Source organism: Pan troglodytes, chromosome 16 (assembly GCF_028858775.2).
Source record: "Pan troglodytes isolate AG18354 chromosome 16, NHGRI_mPanTro3-v2.0_pri, whole genome shotgun sequence".
NCBI classification, from domain to species: domain Eukaryota; kingdom Metazoa; phylum Chordata; class Mammalia; order Primates; family Hominidae; genus Pan; species Pan troglodytes.
Window position 1 is genome coordinate 91,831,017 of NC_072414.2, and position 18,670 is coordinate 91,849,686.

At 52.5% G+C, this 18,670-nt stretch overlaps 1 protein-coding gene across 3 annotated transcripts in view; it reads right to left on the reverse strand.

Annotated features, from left to right (window-relative positions):
- Positions 1-386: 386 nt before the first annotated feature.
- ADAMTS17 (ADAM metallopeptidase with thrombospondin type 1 motif 17) overlaps positions 387-18,670 on the reverse strand; it is a 385,247-nt gene continuing 366,963 nt past the window's right edge. For all 3 annotated transcript variants that reach the window (XM_024349376.3, XM_054667215.2, XM_024349375.3), the window contains 2 exons: positions 4,931-5,108; positions 387-3,449 (listed from right to left, as the gene is read on the reverse strand). In XM_024349376.3, the coding sequence (XP_024205144.2) occupies positions 3,289-3,449; positions 4,931-5,108 (339 nt within the window). In that variant the 3' untranslated portion in view covers positions 387-3,288. The remainder of the gene's footprint in view (positions 3,450-4,930; positions 5,109-18,670) is intronic.

Genomic DNA, 18,670 nt, shown 5'->3' on the forward strand with positions numbered 1-18,670 from the left:
CTCTCCAGCCAGCGTGGCCAGGGCCTGCACTCTGCAGCATGGGTCTTGGAGCATGGGCCACTCTGCCAGTGAGGTGGCTGCCCTACATCAGATGCGCAGGCTCACAGCACAACTGTCAGACCCTCAGGTCCCCACCCAGGGTTTTGCAACCACAACGGGATGAGGCCAGGACTGAAAGATTTGTTAGCACTCGCTCAGGGAGAGGCAGCCATCCCCCCGAACTGCATTTCCCAGTGACCTCTGACACCAACTGCAGATGTGGCCAGCAGGCTCCCTGCAGCCAAGTCCCTGGCAAGCCAGGGTGGCCACCACAGTGGGGAAGGACACAGCCTCCCCGTCAGCCCTTGGGGACTGGCTTTTGTCTTTTACTTCACAGACAGCTTAAAACCGTTATGGAAAAACATTTTATTACACATATTCAACTTGCTTCCAATGAAATGATTAATTTTTCATGTATAATTTTCATGTATAATGGCGTCCAATGTTTGTCTTCCGTTTTTTTTCCTTTCAAAACCAGCACCAAAAAGTAAAACAAAAATTCCATGGGTACAGTATGTAATGCAAGTTAACGAATGGAAAATAGATACATTTGACTCTGAAATGAAAAAAGGACAATCGTATTGCCATAGAGGCTCTTTTCCTGCATTCTGATCATATCCAGCAACGGTCAGCTGAGAGGGTTTCATTTTGCACCAATAAAAATAGCACCGTAGGGTCGTGAGACTCTGGTTAGTAACACGTGTGTTAGTGACATGTGTGCAAGCACAAAGGTACAGTACTCGAGGGACAGTACAGGGTATTAACACAGAAACATCACTGCTGTGATCAGCATCTAGTGGAACAAGAATGTTTATGATGGTTTCACTGAAATCCCAGCACTTTGGAAGGCCGAGGCGGGTGGATCATGAGGTCAGGAGATCGAGACCATCCTGGCTAACATGGTGAAACCCCGTCTCTAGTAAAAATACAAAAAAGTAGGTGGGCGTGGTGGCGGGCGCCTGTAGTCCCAGCTACTGGGGAGGGTGAGGCAGAAGAATGGCCTGAACCTGGGAGGCGGAGCTTTCAGTGAGCTGAGATTGTGCCACTGCACTCCAGCCTGGGCGACAGAGGGAGACTCTGTCTCAAAAAACAACACCGACAACAAAAAGATGAGCTGAAAGAGCTCTGAAGATGCAGACTTTAGGGGAACTAATGGGGGTATCTGACAATAACCCAATCAATCAATCCTTTTCATTCTGAGGGTGTGGGGCCCTTGCCAGGGTGACCGTGGGCATATCTGGAGGCCCCGGGGCCCATGCAGGAGACCAAGCTAAGGCTTCCTTAGTGAGCTTGCCCGGCTCTGCTCCTTGGCTGCAAAAGTCTAAATGTCTTTCAGTGAATTAACAGTTCATTTGGGGATGAAGAAAATTGAACCTCAGCGTCCCCAAAATTTTGAGGGCTTTGTGAAAACGGGAATTCACGGGAGTCTGCTGGGGGCCAGGCCTGAGGGGGAGGACAGTGGTCTGCGCAGGCCCCGGGGCGAGGGTGGGCCGCTCCATCCTGACACTCTCGGTTCTTTCCGCAGAGCACCCACGGAAGTTTCTCAACACTTCTCGTTGATTCAAGTGGAAGTGAGTAAATTCCCTGACATCCCTACCGCTTCTCTGCCTCTGGGGTAGTAAAAACAAAAACACAGCTAGTAAGACAGGGTGGAGAAGGCAGAGAGGCTTCTTTCTGATTTAAGCTAACTCTACGGTTGTGACATCTAACAAAACAAAACACAGAAACACAGCACCAATAAATCAAGAAGCACTGGGAGATGATCCCATGGAAGTGCAAGTGAGACCTTCTGTGTGAAATCAGGGAGGAGGTGTTGCTTACGGTAAAGTCCTAGAACATAAGCACCCATGAAATGCCCACCAAGTTGGTGAGCAAAACAGGCCTCCTGGCATCTAGGGTCCCTGCCCGGCCTCCTTGCAGGTAGGGTGCTACCATCCTCTGTGCTCTCAAAGAGGCCACTCTGCTCGTCTGCTGCCAGGTGTAAGGGGGCTGTAGGAGTGAAGGACCTTCATCATGCATCATCCTTACCCCACCAAGAAGATGGGTCAATGATGACAGGCGTGATGATAATGGGTACCACAAAGTCTGGGGCTACAGGAAGGCTCGGCGAGTGTGCAGCAGTGCCAGCCAGATGGCGTTCCTCCCCTGGTCCCGGCACATCAGGCTGCTCCGTGCCAGGATGGAGCAGTCAGGCCTGGCTCTACAGCTCCTAGGCCTGGGCTTGTGTCCTCAGAGGTCCCAAATGTTGTCTTACCTTCAGATAAATGGCCACGGTCGGTAGAAAGCCACTGGGATGGGGTACAGCATCTCTAAGGTACAAAGCTTTAGGAAGTGCAGGCCAGAGTGGATGCTCCCGGAAGGCGGGGCAGGTGCCCATCCGCCCCAATGAAGGTGGCCCAAGCTTACCTTTGCCTTAGGAAGCAACCCCATCACCGCAATTACCGTTTCTTATGTCACAGCACCTTGAAGAGAGGCCCTTCTGTTTCCCTACACGGTGGACAGCAGAGCTCTGAAAATTAGATGCTTCCCCAAACCCAGACTCTCTTGGAACATTCTTCCCATGCGGGTGGTATGAACTGCGTGGCACTGCTGTCCTCGCTGGCATATATAGATTTACACTCCAGGGACGAGACTTCCAAGGCAACACCTAGGATTTAGAGACTATGTTGTCAGAGACGGGCATGGAGGCAACGTCCTGGTTCTCATGTGGTCAAGAAGGTAGAGGAAGAGAAACGTGGGCCAAGCAGCCTGGCCCTCCCCCGAGAAGCCACGGGCAGAGGCTCCCCAACACCTGCCCCTCCCTCCAGGGTGTCGCCGGCTTTCAGAATAAAGCCTTTAGAATAAAGCCTTTTCTAGCATGTCTCGTTTTGGGGATGTTTCCTCCATGATATACCAAGCACTGGAAATTCAAATGTCAAAAGCGAGTCAAGACAGGAACACTAAATGATGTCTCTCTCTTGAGGGTTGTCTGCCAGAGGTGCTTCCCTTCGAGGTACCTGAAATCCTAGAAATTGAAGTTACTTTGTGACTCATGCCTACTTTCTCCTCACTGTAGAAAGCCAGCCAGTGGCTGTTAACAATATATTAAGTACGGAAGCACTAATGGCAAATGCCAAGTCCACGCTCATGTTCTATGCAGTTGGATTCTTGCGGCAGCCTTGTGGGGGCGTGGCCACAGGGCTGGTACACTTGCGGGTGGGTGGGTTTCAGACCTGAGTCTGAGCTTTGAGCGACCCCTGGGACTGCGCGTCACGAGCTCGGCAGTGGCTGGCGCATCTTGTTTGCATAGAAGTCCCTGCAGGTCTGGCAGCAGCGCTGGTACCACCGCATGTCCTGGCAGAGGTTCTTTTCTCGGATGACCCGGCAATATACCGTCCATTGGTCTCGTGTGCATTTGTAGGTCAGAGCAGCTAAGGGGACAGGAGAGAGAACACTCAGGGTCAGGGATGGCCTAGGCATGTCCTGATGCAGGCACAGGGAGGGCTTGTGGTCTGACCATCTGGGCTCCCTCACCCTTGTGCACTCGTCAACCCTTTGCACTGATTAGGCCATGCCTCCTGCCAGGGCACTGGGGGTGCCACTTTCTGTCACAGGGATGCACCTTTGCATCCAAACCCAACCACATGACAGAGTGTGGTGGTCTGGCTGCCTCTTTAGGGAAGAGGGCACAGGCCACTTGCTTCCGAGCTAAGTGGCACTTACTGTTTTGTGGCCGAGGGTACCATTACTGTAGGCATTTATAAAACAGGACAACATGGAACAGTGGACATCAAAGGACCCCAAGAAGCATGAGGTCCAAGTACATACAAGTGGCCCAAATATCCGTCAGGTTCTTGATTGTACAGAGAGAAGGCCCTGCTCGAGGGAGGTCCTGAAGTTCCCAAGCAGGCCGGTGCTTGAAAAGCCACAACTATACTTCTGCCAGCTCAAAGGCCTCCCCCGGAACAAAGGTGCTAGAAATCCCCTTCATTTTGGTGAGTTTCCAGCCTCAGGTAGGCAAATATTTCTCAGGGACTTCTATTTAGCAAAGCAGAAACTCTGTTAAAAGGAATCATCATATCATTGTTTTTTGTTGAGATGGAGTCTTACTCTGTTGCCCAGGCTGGAGTGCAGTGGCACGATCTCGGCTCACTACAACCTCTGCCTCCCGGGTTCAAGCGATTCTCCTGCCTCAGTCGCCTGAGTAGTGGGGACCACAGGCACGCGCCACCATGCCCGGCTGATTTTTGTATTTTTAGTAGAGACGGGGTTTCACCATGTTGGTCAGGCTGGTCTCGAACTCCTGACCTCAGGTGATCCACCCATCTCGGCCTACCAAAGTGCTGGGATTTACAGGCATGAGCGACCACACCCAGCCAGATCTTTAAGTGCTCTTCTTCTCCTTGTATCACCACTGACCTGGGGCATGAACTGGTAAGAGGCCAGGTTCCGAGCACCCAGGGCCAAACCACTCACACAGTCTGCAGCCCCTCCACCACGCCTGTCTGCTGCTCAAGCATCAGCCTGGGGTGTGCCCCACGTGTGCATCCTCATGGCATCATGAAGGATACCCCTGGAGCTTTCATTTCTGGAAAGCAGCACTTCCCTTCACATTGCTCATGCACAGGAAACCTACAGTGTCTGTGGAACATTCTCCTGTGTTGGGCAAAGGGGTGAGGGAGACGCTCGGGTGCCTGTGTTGGAGACAGCAGTAAGCAAACAGCACTTCCCCAACAAGGAATGGAATTCCATCTCTGAAACCTCTTCTACAGAACTGACAAATGTCAGCCTTATGTGACAAGTGAGGCCCAAGAAGGGGCTTTCTGGCTGAAAGAACCTCACCGTCAGGGAGGACTTACTGGGCAGGAGACACAGCAGCCCCCTGGGAACCGGGGCCAGTGAAGACACTCACCAAGGCGGGGGGAGGTGATGGTGTTGGCGTTGATCCTGTCGTTGCAGACCTCCTGGTAGCACTGTCTGTAGGGGGCAGGCTTCGAGAGGGCGGGGCACTCACTGCCATGGCGCCCTGTGACCTTGTGCATGCACTGCACCACCCGGGACTGCAGGCCCTTCCCGCAGGTTGACGAGCACTGCAGAGATAGGACAGCCTGAGTGGGGCTGACATGAGGTCAGGGGGCTGGGATGATGGCCTCACAATGTGGCACTGCGGAGACAGGACAGCCTGAGTGGGGGCCTACACGAGGTCACGGGGCTGGGATGATGGCCTCACAATGTGGCACTGCGGAGACAGGACAGCCTGAGTGGGGCCTACACAAGGTCACGGGGCTGGGATGATGGCCTCACAATGTGGCACTGCGGAGACAGGACAGCCTGAGTGGGGGCCTACACGAGGTCACGGGGCTGGGATGATGGCCTCACAATGTGGCACTGCGGAGACAGGACAGCCTGAGTGGGGCCTATACAAGGTCAGGGGGCTGGGACGATGGCCTCACAATGTGGCTGCCCCTGGGCTGGGCCCTGTGTGTCATGCCCAGGCACTTGCAATCATTCAGGGCAAAAATAGCAGCTGCCTGATAGAAGCCTGTTTCAAGATGTTATGGAATGCATGTTTGTGTCTCTGCAAAATGCAGATGTTGGAGCCGTGGAGGTGGGTGGCTTTGGGAGGTGAGTAGGGTTAGATGTCATGAGGGTGGCGCCTCCATGCTGGGAATAGTGTGAGAAGGGAAAGAGACCCGAGCTTGCTGGCTCTCCACCATGAGAGGATACGGTGGTCTGTAAATCGGGGAGGGTCTTCACCAGACACTGGATTTGTTAGCACCTTGATTTTGACCCTCCACCTCCAGAACTGTAAGGAATAAATGTTTAAGCCACCCAGGCTTTGGTACTTGGTGACAGCAGCCAGGGGAGACTAAGATGTTAAGACAACAGCTGAAATATTAACTCACGCTAGCTGCATTCCACCGCTCGCCTCTGCTCCAGGCTCTGATGTTTTTGAGATGGTGAGCAGCATGGCTTGGTGGCCCCCAGGAAGGACCGGGCCTGATGACCACAGAGGTCTCCCCAGCACTGTCTGCTGCCTGAGGCTCCGGGGCCTTTGCCCAGTCTTGGGCATGGAGAAGAGCCCAGTAATGACTGGGGTTGAATTTCCCACAAGCCTGGAGGATTGGGGCTTAGAATTAAGTAAAAGAAAACAAAGTACAACCTTTCTTGCATACCAGAGTCACGCACTAACATGTGGCTGACGGTGTTGATTTAGACATCCCTGGCTGCTGGCATCTCCAGCCCCAGCATGAGGAGGTGCCGTGTTTGCTAAAACCTGGTCAACATAGTTGAGCAGAGGCCCCCAAATTCCCAAGGAGTGGACCTGGTAAGACTTCGTGGTTCTGTTCTCCGTCCCTCCTCTTCATATATATATATATATATATATATATATATATATTTTTTTTTTTTTTTTTTTTGAGATGGAGTCTCGCTTTATCACCCAGGCTGGAGTGCAGTGGCGCAATCTCGGCTCACTGCAACCTCCACCTCCCTGGTTCAAGTGATTCCCCTGCCTCAGCCTTCTGAGTAGCTGGGATTATAGGCACCTGCCACCACACCTGGCTAATTTTTTTGTATTTTTAGTAGAGACAGGGCTTCATCATATTGGCCAGACTGGTCTTGAACTCCTGACCTCAGGCAATCTGCCCGCCTTGGCCTCCCAAAGTGCTGGGATTACAGGAGTGAGCCACCGTGCCTGGCCTCTCTTCACACTCCTTAAAGCATTTCCCAGGTAGGAACTGGCCAGGTATCTGAGTCCTCTACTCAGATTCTGCTCTTGAGCTTTTCGGCCCTTGCTTTCTCCCAGGAGCCCTTGAAATGGTCTCTTCTCCCTTACATTGGCCTCTTCCCAGGAAGACAGCCAGGTCCATGAGTATACTTTGGTGTCCACCAGAGCCCACACAACCCCTGATTTACAGGGTTCTGAGAGCAGTCAGCAAAACCGGTACAGCAGCCGAGCTGGAGCTAGTAATGGCACCTGGGGTGGAGAGAGGGGAGCAGGGCGTGGAGGGTTTGGGCGCAGCCTTGTTCTCTGAATGCCACACGTGGTGAGGGAGGCAGGTGCCCCGCAGATCCTGTGCTTCCCGTGTCCTCACTCTTGGTCCTGACCCTGGCCTTGCTGGAGAAAGGACCTTCCTGGGGGTCATGCGGAGTCTCCAGACACAGGCTGCGTGGGAGGCGGTGGTGTCCCATCTGTGCCTGGGAGGGCTGTCTGCTCCCAAGGGGGCTTCTGCAAGCCAGGTGGATTCCTCAGCTTCCTTGCCTGACAAGCAGGTTCAGGTTTTGTGTGTCTTTTTTTCACTTTAGAGTGATAAACATTCAGAGGGAATGTTGCTCTAAAGGGGCACCGGTTTTTTCAGCTCACAAAGGAGGTGTGAAAACCACAAGCAGCTCCCTAGTGGGCCCCCGGCACGTTCAAACTGGAACCCGGGCTCTGACCCGAGAGGCCAGGCCAACCCTAGGGCCTCCACTTCATGCCTTGTTTCTTTTCTTAGATAAACCCTTCGGAGGCAGCTCATGGCCTTTCAAATTCATGCATTACACATGCAGATTTCAGGGCTCCATCCCAGACCTCAGGAGTCGGCATCGGGCGCATGGAAGTTTGAGGAGGGCTGAGGTTGAGGGATGAAGTCACACAAGGAAGTTCCCGCCTTAAACACAAGACAGGTGCTACAGCAACGCGACTCCCGCCCTGCTGGTGTTGGGGGCACCTTGGAGGAAGCTGGCTGCACACTGGGATCTACTGCATGCAGCTACCTGGTGAGCTTTGAAAAATCCCACACCAATACAATCCGATGGTGGAGGGGGTCCCAAGACCCAGAGCTCGGTGTTTATAAAGCTCTCCAAGTGCTTGCAGTGGGCATTCAGAACCGAGGGCTTCTGACTTAACCTGAACCTCCTCTCAGGTCCCTGGGGAGAATGCAAAGAGCTCTCTCTTCTTCCTGTTAAGGAGTAGTTGTGTCTCTGCACACACAAATACGTATAATTAAGCAAGAACAACATCCAGGCGCAGCCCTGACTGCAGTTTATAGCCAGATGACAGGTGTGCCTAAAGGTAAGGGAGCAAAGGCTTTCAGTCAAAATTCATTTTAGAGGCCAGGTGCGGTGGCTCACGCCTGTAATCCCAGCACATTGGGAGGCTGAGGCAGGCAGATCACGAGGTGAGGAGTTTGAGACCATCCTGGCCAACATAGTGAAACCTTGTCTCTACTAAAAATACAAAAATTAGCCAGGCGTGGTGGCGTGCACCTGTAATCCTAGCTACTCGGGAGGCTGAGGCAGGAAAATCGCTTGAACCCAGGAGGTGGAGGTTGTGGTGAGCCGAGATCGTGCCACTGCACTCCAGCCTCGGCAACAGAGCAAGACTCCATCTCAAAAAAAAAAAAAAAAAAATCACTTACAAAAGCAATCTGGTAAGTAGTTGTACCCAGAAACTGAGAGTCCACACAAATGTGGTGGATGAAGGGAAAAGCCAACGTTCCCAATGCGGAACAAAGCCACAGAGCCGAACGCTAAACGCAGAGCGAAGTCACGCCAATCCCCTGCAAAATCACGCGAGTGGTCCACTGGGAGCGCGACACAGACTGAAAAAGGGCAGCATTTGAGTGAAGTCAGATACAACCACGTGCCCTCTGGCAAACCGACAGGCGACTCAAAGTGGAGCTGGTGACGATGAGACCAACACTACAATCACCAGGTTGCACCATACAAAACTGCTTCTATTCAACTGTTTTGACCTCAAAGCATCCATTTCATAAGGCTCCATTTTATAACATACCAAGGAAAATAGCAACATTTCTAAATTTCAATGTTTATAATGCATAACTTTAAATATGAATGTATAACTACATCAATAAGTTACTTAATGGCAGGCATTTGATGAGTCCACTTACATCACTAGAGACTTTTATATCTAAATGTGTTATGTAATTCAAAAGAAACCCTGCTTCCTGGGAAAACGGGATTACCATATAATCAGGGTTAATTTCTGTGACTATTTGGCACGTATGAGGCCCAATTAAGAACAGAGGGCTGGGTGCAGTGGCTCACACCTGTAATCCCAGCATTTTGGGAGGCTGCGGTGGGCAGGTCACCCGAGGCCAGGAGTTCGAGACCAGCCTGGCCCACATGGCAAAACCCTGTCTCTACTAAAAATATAAAAATTAGCTGGGCATGGTGGTGAGCACCTGTAATCCCAGCTACTTGGGAGGCTGAGACAGGAGAATCACTTCAACCCAGGAGGCAGAGGTTGCAGTTAGCTGAGATTGCACCACTGCACTCCAGCTTGGGTGATAGAGCAAGACTCTGTTTCAAAAAAGTAAAAACTAAAAACAGAGAGATATACCTGCTGCCTGCTGACCTGCAGGCAACACCAACATCCCTTTTCTCTTCAGATCTTTTCTCGGGCCATTGGCCACAGTGCCGCCTCTACTGCAAAACATGTACCCAGGAGGGAAAGCCAGGCAGCCTCCTATTCCTTTCTGGAGAGAGGAGCATGGGGCAGGGGGCTGTTGGATTTCTGGGGAGGAAACTGCACAGATGGATGGAGGAACCCGCCTCACTCCCCTGCATCTCCTGAAGAGGTGCCCGTGCCCTGCCAGCTGGGGAGTCAGTCCCACTGAATCACTGCTGTTAAGGGGCTCAGCCCTGCAGGAGTGCCAGGAAGGGCTTCCGTTTCTTCTGCGAGTGTTGCTGCTATGTATGTGAAAATCACACAAGGGCAAGGGCTTCACCCTGTGCATCTATTAAAACCAACTGCAGCATTGGCAAGGTTTCTGCCTGCAAATGATCAATGACCATCGTAAAACTCAGGCATTTGAGGTGACCTTGCAGACGTGTCCCCTCTGAAAGGTCTTAGTCTTGTGCAGCCTGCTCTGGGGCCGAGGGGAAAAGGCTGACATGTGGCACGTCTCCAGCATATGCAGGTGGTATGCCTGCTCTTCCCAGTGGACCCCCTCGTAGGCCTCCACGGCAGCACGGAATGTTCCACAACAATCCTCAGGGCTGATGCCGGCCACTGAGGTTGGCACGGGTCCACGTCTGGCTCAAAGTTGCAGAGGTAGGAGTGGCGAGTGGTCCAGCGACCCCATCTCATGGAATGAATTCCGCCCTCCTATGTGAATAAGAGGTTGTACTGAATGGAGCTTTAATTGGAAGCGGGAATCAAAGAACCAGGTCACTGCCCATCTCCACCATTTACTCATTATCTTTCCTAGCATGGGTCACTGGCTTTTAATTTTCCAGTCTATAAATAGAACTGCTCCATGAGATCATGGAAGGGTGTCTCCAAAGTCCTTCAACAGGGACAGGTGTCTGTTCTCACTGTTCACTAGTGCCCCCATGAGGCAGGGCCAGGTGAGGGCCAGGTGTGAGGCAGTTCTGAGGGCAGGTGGTTCCAAGGGCTCTGCCCCTTGTAGGCATTTTACTCTCATCAGAATTAGGGTTTGCTTAATTCTAGCTGGAGTCCTAGTGGGCGCTGTTCACACAGCTGTGGGCTATGAGTGGCTCTGACTCACCTGGGAGAATTTTTGAGAATTTTGGGGTGTTTGCTTAACTGCCTGGAGCTGTGTCTGGGCCAGCCCCTAGAGGATGCTTCCATGTGTTAGGTGAGAAGACAAGTTACAAAGTGGCATGTACAGAAACCACCCCGTTTTTGTTTAATATAGATGTGTGTATACCTATGTAACAATTTGGAAGACAAACCGTTATAAAAATTTACCATGTCATCATATGGTTTCTGGGACTAATTTTCCTTTTAGTGTGTTCTATAGTAAGAGCTACTTATATAGTTAAAAATAAAACTGGAGAATTCTGCCAATGACTCTGGTGTAACCTGCTGGTGGCCCACCATCCTAACCAGCTGCATTTTCATTTGAGCTGAGCTGCTGCCAGGCCTGCCCTGGCCTAAAATCCACAGGTAATATACTCTCCTAAACCAGAGTTTTGATGGAGAGGACATGCAGTGCGGGGTGTCAGGCGGCAGGGAGAAGGGGTGCCTGTTGGCATGCTACGTCCCCACTTACTAGCTGTGTGACCTCAGGCAAATGACTTAACCTCTCTGAGCCTCAGTTTATTTGCAGCATGAGGATAACAAACTCTTGTTTGTAGAATTGTTTCCTGCAGTAGAGGCAGTGTGGAATAGGAGCCTAGCCGGGGGTCTCAGAGTGGAGCTCCACAAGTCCTGCTGTTATTATTCTCAACAGTAAATGCACAGCCAAGCACCACAGCGAGCTGGGCAGGGAGCTCCTGGAGCCCAGCAAGGCACACTGCGTCACCTGGCCCACTCCCTTAGCACTCCCTGGGCTGCCCTTCGGTCACCAGGCCCTCCACAGGCAGGTGCACCCTGCCTGATCAGGCAGCCAGACCTCAGGGAGCACAATTAGAGGCTGTTTTGGCCCTGAAGACAAACATGATTCCAGCCAGGTCTGAAGGGGTTGCTGTTGAACGACACCCTCGTAACTTGAGCTGGGCCATGGTGGGCCCACGGGGTGAATTCCTTCTCTGTCGGCCTCCCCTGAGGCTTCAACGTTAATTGAACAGTGAGGAGACTGTAGTGTCTCCTGATAGCATCGAATTTGCCCCAAGCATCGCTGTGAAGCCATTTTTCAGGCTTTAATCATCCAAGCAAACAGATCTATAAAAAACATATCTGGTCTTGTTTGGTCCTTTTGTCAAGGGGCTCATCACATCCAATTTCATGTGGCTTCCCAAGATTCAGGTAACTGAGACAGAAATGGGGGCAGCAATAAATTTCGCTGAAAAGCTCCTTGCCGGGAAACCTGAAGTGAGTGGAGCCCCCTCCCCAGCAGGTGCCCACAGCTGTGCGTCGGAGCTGGCTGCCCGGTGGAGAGGCAGCCTCTGCATCTGTCCACCACCCTTCCCAGGCAGGGAGGGGGTGTCACTGGAAAAACAGTAACAAAATTGTTGATGCACAAAGGGCAAAAAGAGGTTCAATTTGGATTTACTCATGTGCTTTTTTTTTGTGCAAATCATTTCATGAAGTTACTGTGTAAAAGAGATTTTCCTTTAGGTAGAGTTTCCGGCAAAAAGAGAAAAGGTGTGAGGTTCCCCAGAGCAGCGTGATACTGACACATTGTGCAAGCGTTACTAGCTTCTTTAATAATAATAGTAACGGCAGTCACTGTCGCAGCAGGGCCCACCTCCTGCCTGTCTGCTGTGTACGGGGGACCGGGCTTATGTACGAGCTTGTTCATCCTCACACTGACAGCTGCCGTGGCCAGAGCTCAGAACACAGTAGGTGCTCAATAAGTGGTGTCTGCTGGGGATGCGGCGCCACCTTTCAGAGAGGCAGAATGTGAGGTTTCAGAGCGTCCATGTAAGTCTTTCCAAGCCACACAGCTAGCCTGCCCCTGCCCCCCACCTGCCCGTACCACCCCCAACAGGGGAGGAACCAGGTCTCCCTCACCCCTACCCTGATGACATCCTTCCCCACAGCGGGATTCCCTTCCCCTAGCTTCTCCCAGCTGTAAAATCACAACTGTAAATAACACCAGATCCCAACAGGATGTTTTGAGAATTAGCGAGAGGAGGCTGTAAAGCTCTCAGGAAGAGGAAAACACTCCAGGAATGTCAACTACACACGCCCGCGCTCTGCTTCCTGCAGAGTGGCCCAGGCAGGGCTGCCCCCCACTGTCTCCCCGCACTGGGTCTGGGGTGAGCACAAGCCCAAGATGGGGTGAAATCATGCAAGGCTGAACTCTCAAAGCACAATGAATCCACCCCGTCCCCACTGAGTGAGTCTCTGAGGGGCCAGCCTGCCTCAGGCTGGTTTTAGATAGCAAAGAAAGAGACTGACAGAATCCTGACAGTAACTGCAGTTTCTACTGAAAAGGTGCTTGGCTGGTGAAATGTCAAAGCTCTTCAAAAGCATTTTGAACAGGTTTCCCCCCCGAGACTTGGCATGAGCGAGGAAAACCTCGGAAGCGGTTGAAACCTGAAACAGCAGAGTGTTAGACAACAGTGAAAACACCCCGTCGCTGAGAAACAGGAAATGCTTCACAGACACCCCCTCCCACACCCCCTGCGACGCCTGCTTTGTTCCCGGCAGTCTCAGCTTCAGGGGTCCCTCCTTCCTCTGAATTCGTGGCCTGCTGACCTGCATATTGTGGCTGGGACCTTCTAGCCAGGGAACCAGGAGGCTGAGGTGACCCCCGATGGCCTGCAGGGGCCGGGTCGCCTCCAGAGCTCTTGGGGACTGAAGCGCAGAGGAGACTGCGGGCAGCTCTCATCCTCTTTCCTGGGGCTGGAGCTGTTCCCTGTGGGTAACTTTGCTTCCCACCACCCACTGCAAAAGCTGCAGTCAGACAGCTGCCCCAGGCCATGCCGCCATCACGTGTGGGTACCCAACCACGGAACGCACCGTTTATGGGGCCTGAAGCCTCAACCACAGCATGCACCATTTATGGGGCCTGAAGCACACTCGAGGGACTGTTCTTCGAATACGTGAACATTTTACAGGCCCATATAAGAAATGAGATTCTGATGAGAGACGAGGCTGATGACTGCCCCAGATGGTGATTGTGAAAATAACGATGACCAAAAGCCCCTACTGGGCATTTCCCTGTGCCAGCACTGGGGTGAATGCTATGCTCGGATGCCATTCACTCCTCAATCAGCCCTATGAGGGCTACCCCCAAACTCATCTGATGGCGGATGATGCCCACACAAGGTGAGATGGGGACAGCAGCGGGGCTGGGTTGTGAACCTGTGTTGTCTTAACCACCTGCCCTGCTCTGAGGTCAATGACAAAAAAGCACTCCTTAGGGATGATGTCTTCTGACTTACCAGCCACATGCAGGCAGTGATTAGAACCTAGACTGTGGTGGAGATGGGGCATGGGATGACCAGGCTTCCCCGCTCTCTGATCTCTCACTCCCTGCAAAGGCGGCTGGTTTGACAAGGGACACTGAGCAAATGGAGGGACGGCAGGGGACCCAGGAGATGGAGGCACTGGCCTTTGGACCATTCGGCATGGCCCTGCGGCCCACCTCACTTCCCCGCGGCCCGCCTCACTTCCCTGCGGCCACCCCTCCTGGCAATTTCCTGGGACCTCGCTGCTCTTCAGCAAGCTCACTGCTCTCATGTGAGCACGGCCCAGGTCTCAGACTTCTCTCTGTAAAGCACGGATGGCCCAGCGGCGGGCTCTGTGGACTCACACACGGTGTTCCACACCAAGGAAGTGTCTGTCCCCGCTCCTTTTTGCCCCTGCCCAGAAAAGCACTGAATTTTGGTCACTGCCTTTCACGGGCTGTTCACATTCCTGGGAGTGATGGTGAATGGAGGATCTGCCTCTCTTGATCTGGATGCAGAGTGCTAGCTGCTGCCATGGCACAGTTTCATGTGTCCCAGAAAAGGGCCCCAGGGTCCCCAGTGCCTTGTGCACTTGATTTTTGATGGTCAAATATTCTTCAATAAGGACTCAACTTTTAATTTCACAATTAAGGGGAGGCTAAACATGCAGGATCTCCTAGAGAGATAAGAGATTTACACTAAAGTGTAAACGACTGACTCAAAGCCTTTGGGGGAGCAGATTGTGATGGGCGTCATGGGCTGGGGAGAGAGCAGACAGATACTTGACTTAATAACGACCACATGAGCATCTTAGAGCTCAGCTCCTTCTTGTTTCAAATTCGGAATCTAAGCCTCTGACATGATCTTGCACTTGAAGCCAAGGTGGATTACCAGCCCTGCCATTTTCTAGTCGTATGACTGTGAAGAAAGCCATATCACCACTCTGAGCCTCAGCTTGCTCATCTGTAAAATGGGGACAGATGGGTGAGGGTCCAATGAGATACCCTGAGGGAACGTACTTTGTAAATTCTAAAGCAACGGCAAATGTCACGGGCCAATGCCATTGATCCCAATAAAAGTAGTCTTACCCTCTACCTGCACCCACCCCCAGCTGTGGCTCCCCAGGCAGGGGCTGTCTGGATCCCACAGTGCTGACTTCATACCTGCCCAGTGGGACTCAGCATGGGCCACTATAGCCAGCTCCTTGTCTGTCTCCCTTTAGGCCGAGTCATTGTCCACTCTTGTACCACCAGCACAGGGTCTGGCATAGAACAGCAACTCCAGAAATGCCGGCTGAACTGAAGTGGCTTGGCCACATGCCCACAGCAAGTGGGGGCCACAGCCAGGCAGGCAGGCCTTGCAGGGTGGGGCAGGGGGGTTCAGGCCCCACCAAAGCAAGTGCAGGCCTCAGAGATGGTGTGTCCACATTGAAAACTGTCTGTAACTACCCACTCGCGTGATACAAGGTTCATTCATTGCTAAGGCCATGGAACTCAAGCTGTATCTCCTTGCCTAGAACACAGAAAGGCATCTAACAGCTGGGTTTCTGGGGAGCACACAGACATAGCAAAATACACATGAACTTGACCTCAGACTGGTTCTCCCTGACTTCCTCCTAGGGCTCAGAGAACACAGATCCTTGAACATGTACTGCATCATTTGATTTGAAAGGCCTCTGAGGCACTGCTATCTCCACATCACACACAGAAAGAAGGCTGGCTTGGGCTGTGAGGGTGCTCAGAGGCCTTGCAAGTCAGATCAGCCCCTTCCACTGGCACCAGGGGGTCAACGACCACTTTCTTCTTTTCAGTATAAGGGAACACCGTTCTCTTCCCTTGGTCTGTTAAGTCATGGTTTTCTTTAAAAACATCATCCATTATAATCCCTCCAGAATGTGTTTTTCATTGGAAACATCCCATCATTTCAGTGGTGATTAATGCTCAGAAGTCATGCTATCTAGAAAGAAATGAGATTTCCTCCTCCCCAATTTTAAGGGCCCGCCACCCCCAGAGTGGAATACATAGACCCGGCATTCAGTGGGTGAAAACAATGATCAGCATTGTTTTCTGGAAAGAGCCACTATCCCGGGTGGGAAGGCAGCTGCAGGTCATTTTTCAAACATACCAGAGTGATAGGAGTGCCCTAGGCAGGGATGGGAACGTGATGTGTGTCCCTCATACACAACCCTGGTTAGTGTTTGGCTGCTGGCCAAGGTCAGGATGAGGGCTAGGGGCAGGGAGAGAGGGGCTCCATCTTCCCTAGGGGCCTGCCCACCTCCCCAAGGCTCTGAGTGGCAGGAGTGCTCAGCCATCCCTGGGTGTCCTCCCCCAGCTAGCACCTGCAGCATGCTCTTGGACTGGCCTGTTCCTCACCTCCTTGGAAACAGTCTCATCTTTCTCAACAGCACCTTGGGGTGAAGTGAGAGGAGACTGCTTGGATGGGGATATCAAAGCTTCCATCTGCTGGAAGATTCCCCCTTTGAGCTCCCTCTATTGCAACACAGTGAGTGGAACACCTGCTTAACACAGTGAGCGGAACACCTGCTTAGCCAGCATGCTGCTGCTGCTGCGGTGTTTGCCTCCCAAGACGTAGAAACTGGACAACTGGTTACATTAACAACCTTCCACAACTACAGTGATACACGGATAGTGTTCAGCCTTCTCTCTGCTTTCCTTTTGGGCACTTTGTCTGCTGCCTTCAAATGCCAGCACATGATGAGGTTTGGTGGCTGGTTACAGGAAGGAAGCCCTGGGTGACTGGTTTAAAAAGGCAGTGGAACCCATGGGTGCAACCATGGCGCCATCTGCAAGCTGGACAGCAAAGATGACACATAAACCATACGGCAAACCCAAACAGTCCGAATCAAACAAAAACGCTCGGGAAGCCTCATCCCATGGAATCTAATTAGAGAGGTCTGGTCTCCAGGGAGTAAGGACATGGGGTCCCCACCACCACCCTAGGGAAATGTATTCTTCCCACTTCTCCAGAGAAGGCAGAGAGGGGAAAACGGGCAAGTTTCTCTATCTGGGGAGAGGGTAGTGAGGGGCAGGTGGTGGTGGTGGGGAGGTGCCCAGCCCTCAACTCTCCTGGGTGATGGCAGCAGGAGGTCCACAGTTGGGGTCAGGGTCTCTTGGTTCATGTCTATGCAGCCCCCACCGGCATGCTCCTGGTACGCCATACACACACATGGTGCCAACTCCAGTTTAATGTCCCTGCAGGCCCTCTCTGCTTGGTAAAACCAACCTTCCCCCAGCTCAGCCTCAGGCTCAGGCTCTGGCTGGGGGCCCTGGCTAAGACCTCTCCATAACAGCTCGGTGCACACAATGGGATGCCATCTGATGCCAGCTCCAGACAGTGGCTGATACAGTTTGGGTGTTTGTCCCGCCAAATCTCATGCCGAAATGTGCCCCCCAACGTTGGAGGTGGGGCCTGGTGGGAGGTGTTTGGGTCACGCGCACGGGTCCCTCAGGAATGGCTTGATGTCCTTCCCATGGTCATGAGTGGGTTCTTGCTCTGTTAGTTCACCAAGAGCTGGTTGTTTAAAAAAGTCTGGGGCCTCTGCCCTCTCTCTCCCTCTTTCACCATATGACATGCCAGCTCCACCTTCTACTGCAAGTAAAAGCCTCCTGAGGCCTCCCCAGAAGCAGATGCCAGCATGGTGCTTCCTATACAGTCTGCAGAACCATGAGCCAAATAAACCTCTTTATCAATGATCCAGTCTCAGGCATTCCTTCACAGCAATGCAAAGTAGATTAATACAGCAACCAAGATGTCACGGAGGCCCTCACATCCCACAAATCCCTTTTGTTCTTACTGGAGGGACAGCTTGTCAAATGGGCTGTGGGAAAAGTGGACACAGTGACTCCAATACCTCACTCTTCTGAAAGCCTGGAAGTGTTCTTCACAGCATGGCTGGTGAAGAGAGGACGGCCAGGCAAAAGGCTCCATCTTACCTGACAGGCATTCCCGGAAGGCTGAAGGTCCTGTCTGGGGAAACCTGCACAGTGTCCTTGGCCAGGGAGGGACCCCAAACAGCAGAGGAGGGAAGGCTCATGGGCTGAGTGAGCCACGTGATGCATGAGCACCAGGTCTTGGGCAGGGCTGCTGAATGTCCCACATGTTATTCCCATTCATGTTTTGGTTGTTTTGCACCTCCTTGTACCAGGAAGGTCAAGGTACATACGAAAGCAAAAGTGTCCAGCGAGTCCTCAGAACAGGAATGGTGATGCTGAGGACAGCCAGGCCCTGGAGCCCAAAGACCATCTACAGGATGCCCCTCAGCTCACCGACCCAATCCCTTCTTGCTTGGTTTCCACCAAGTAGCCTGAGCACAGAACTGGGTCCAGGAGCTTGGACTCTGCCGGGGGGTGTGGGCGAGTCAGGGAACTGCTCTGAGCCTCTGTTCCCTCTTCTGTGCAGCAGGGGTGACAACCTTGGCTGGAGGGGACCAGTGACATGAGGCACAGGGGTACCCCACAAAAAGGAAAGCAGTGCTAGGTGCCCCAACCCCAGATGGGCAGGTGTGGCCCAGGCCTAGAACTGACCACTTCTTGCCTCCACTCCTGCCCCGGACCCCTGTGGGCACAGGCGCCAACAATAGTATAGGCTGCATTTAGGGCGTGACCGCTAGGACCCTTCCAATTCCCTGATGACAATGACAGCTTTATTCCAGTTCACATCTGAACACTCAGTGTCCAAACAATGCTATTCTGCCTGTTACTGTGCTGGGCAGCTTCCCCTTCTACACCTTCTGGACTCTCGGTAACCATGTAGGCATGAGGTAATCATCAGTTCTTCAGATGATCCCGAACATCTGCCAGTGTGTTACTTATGGATCAGA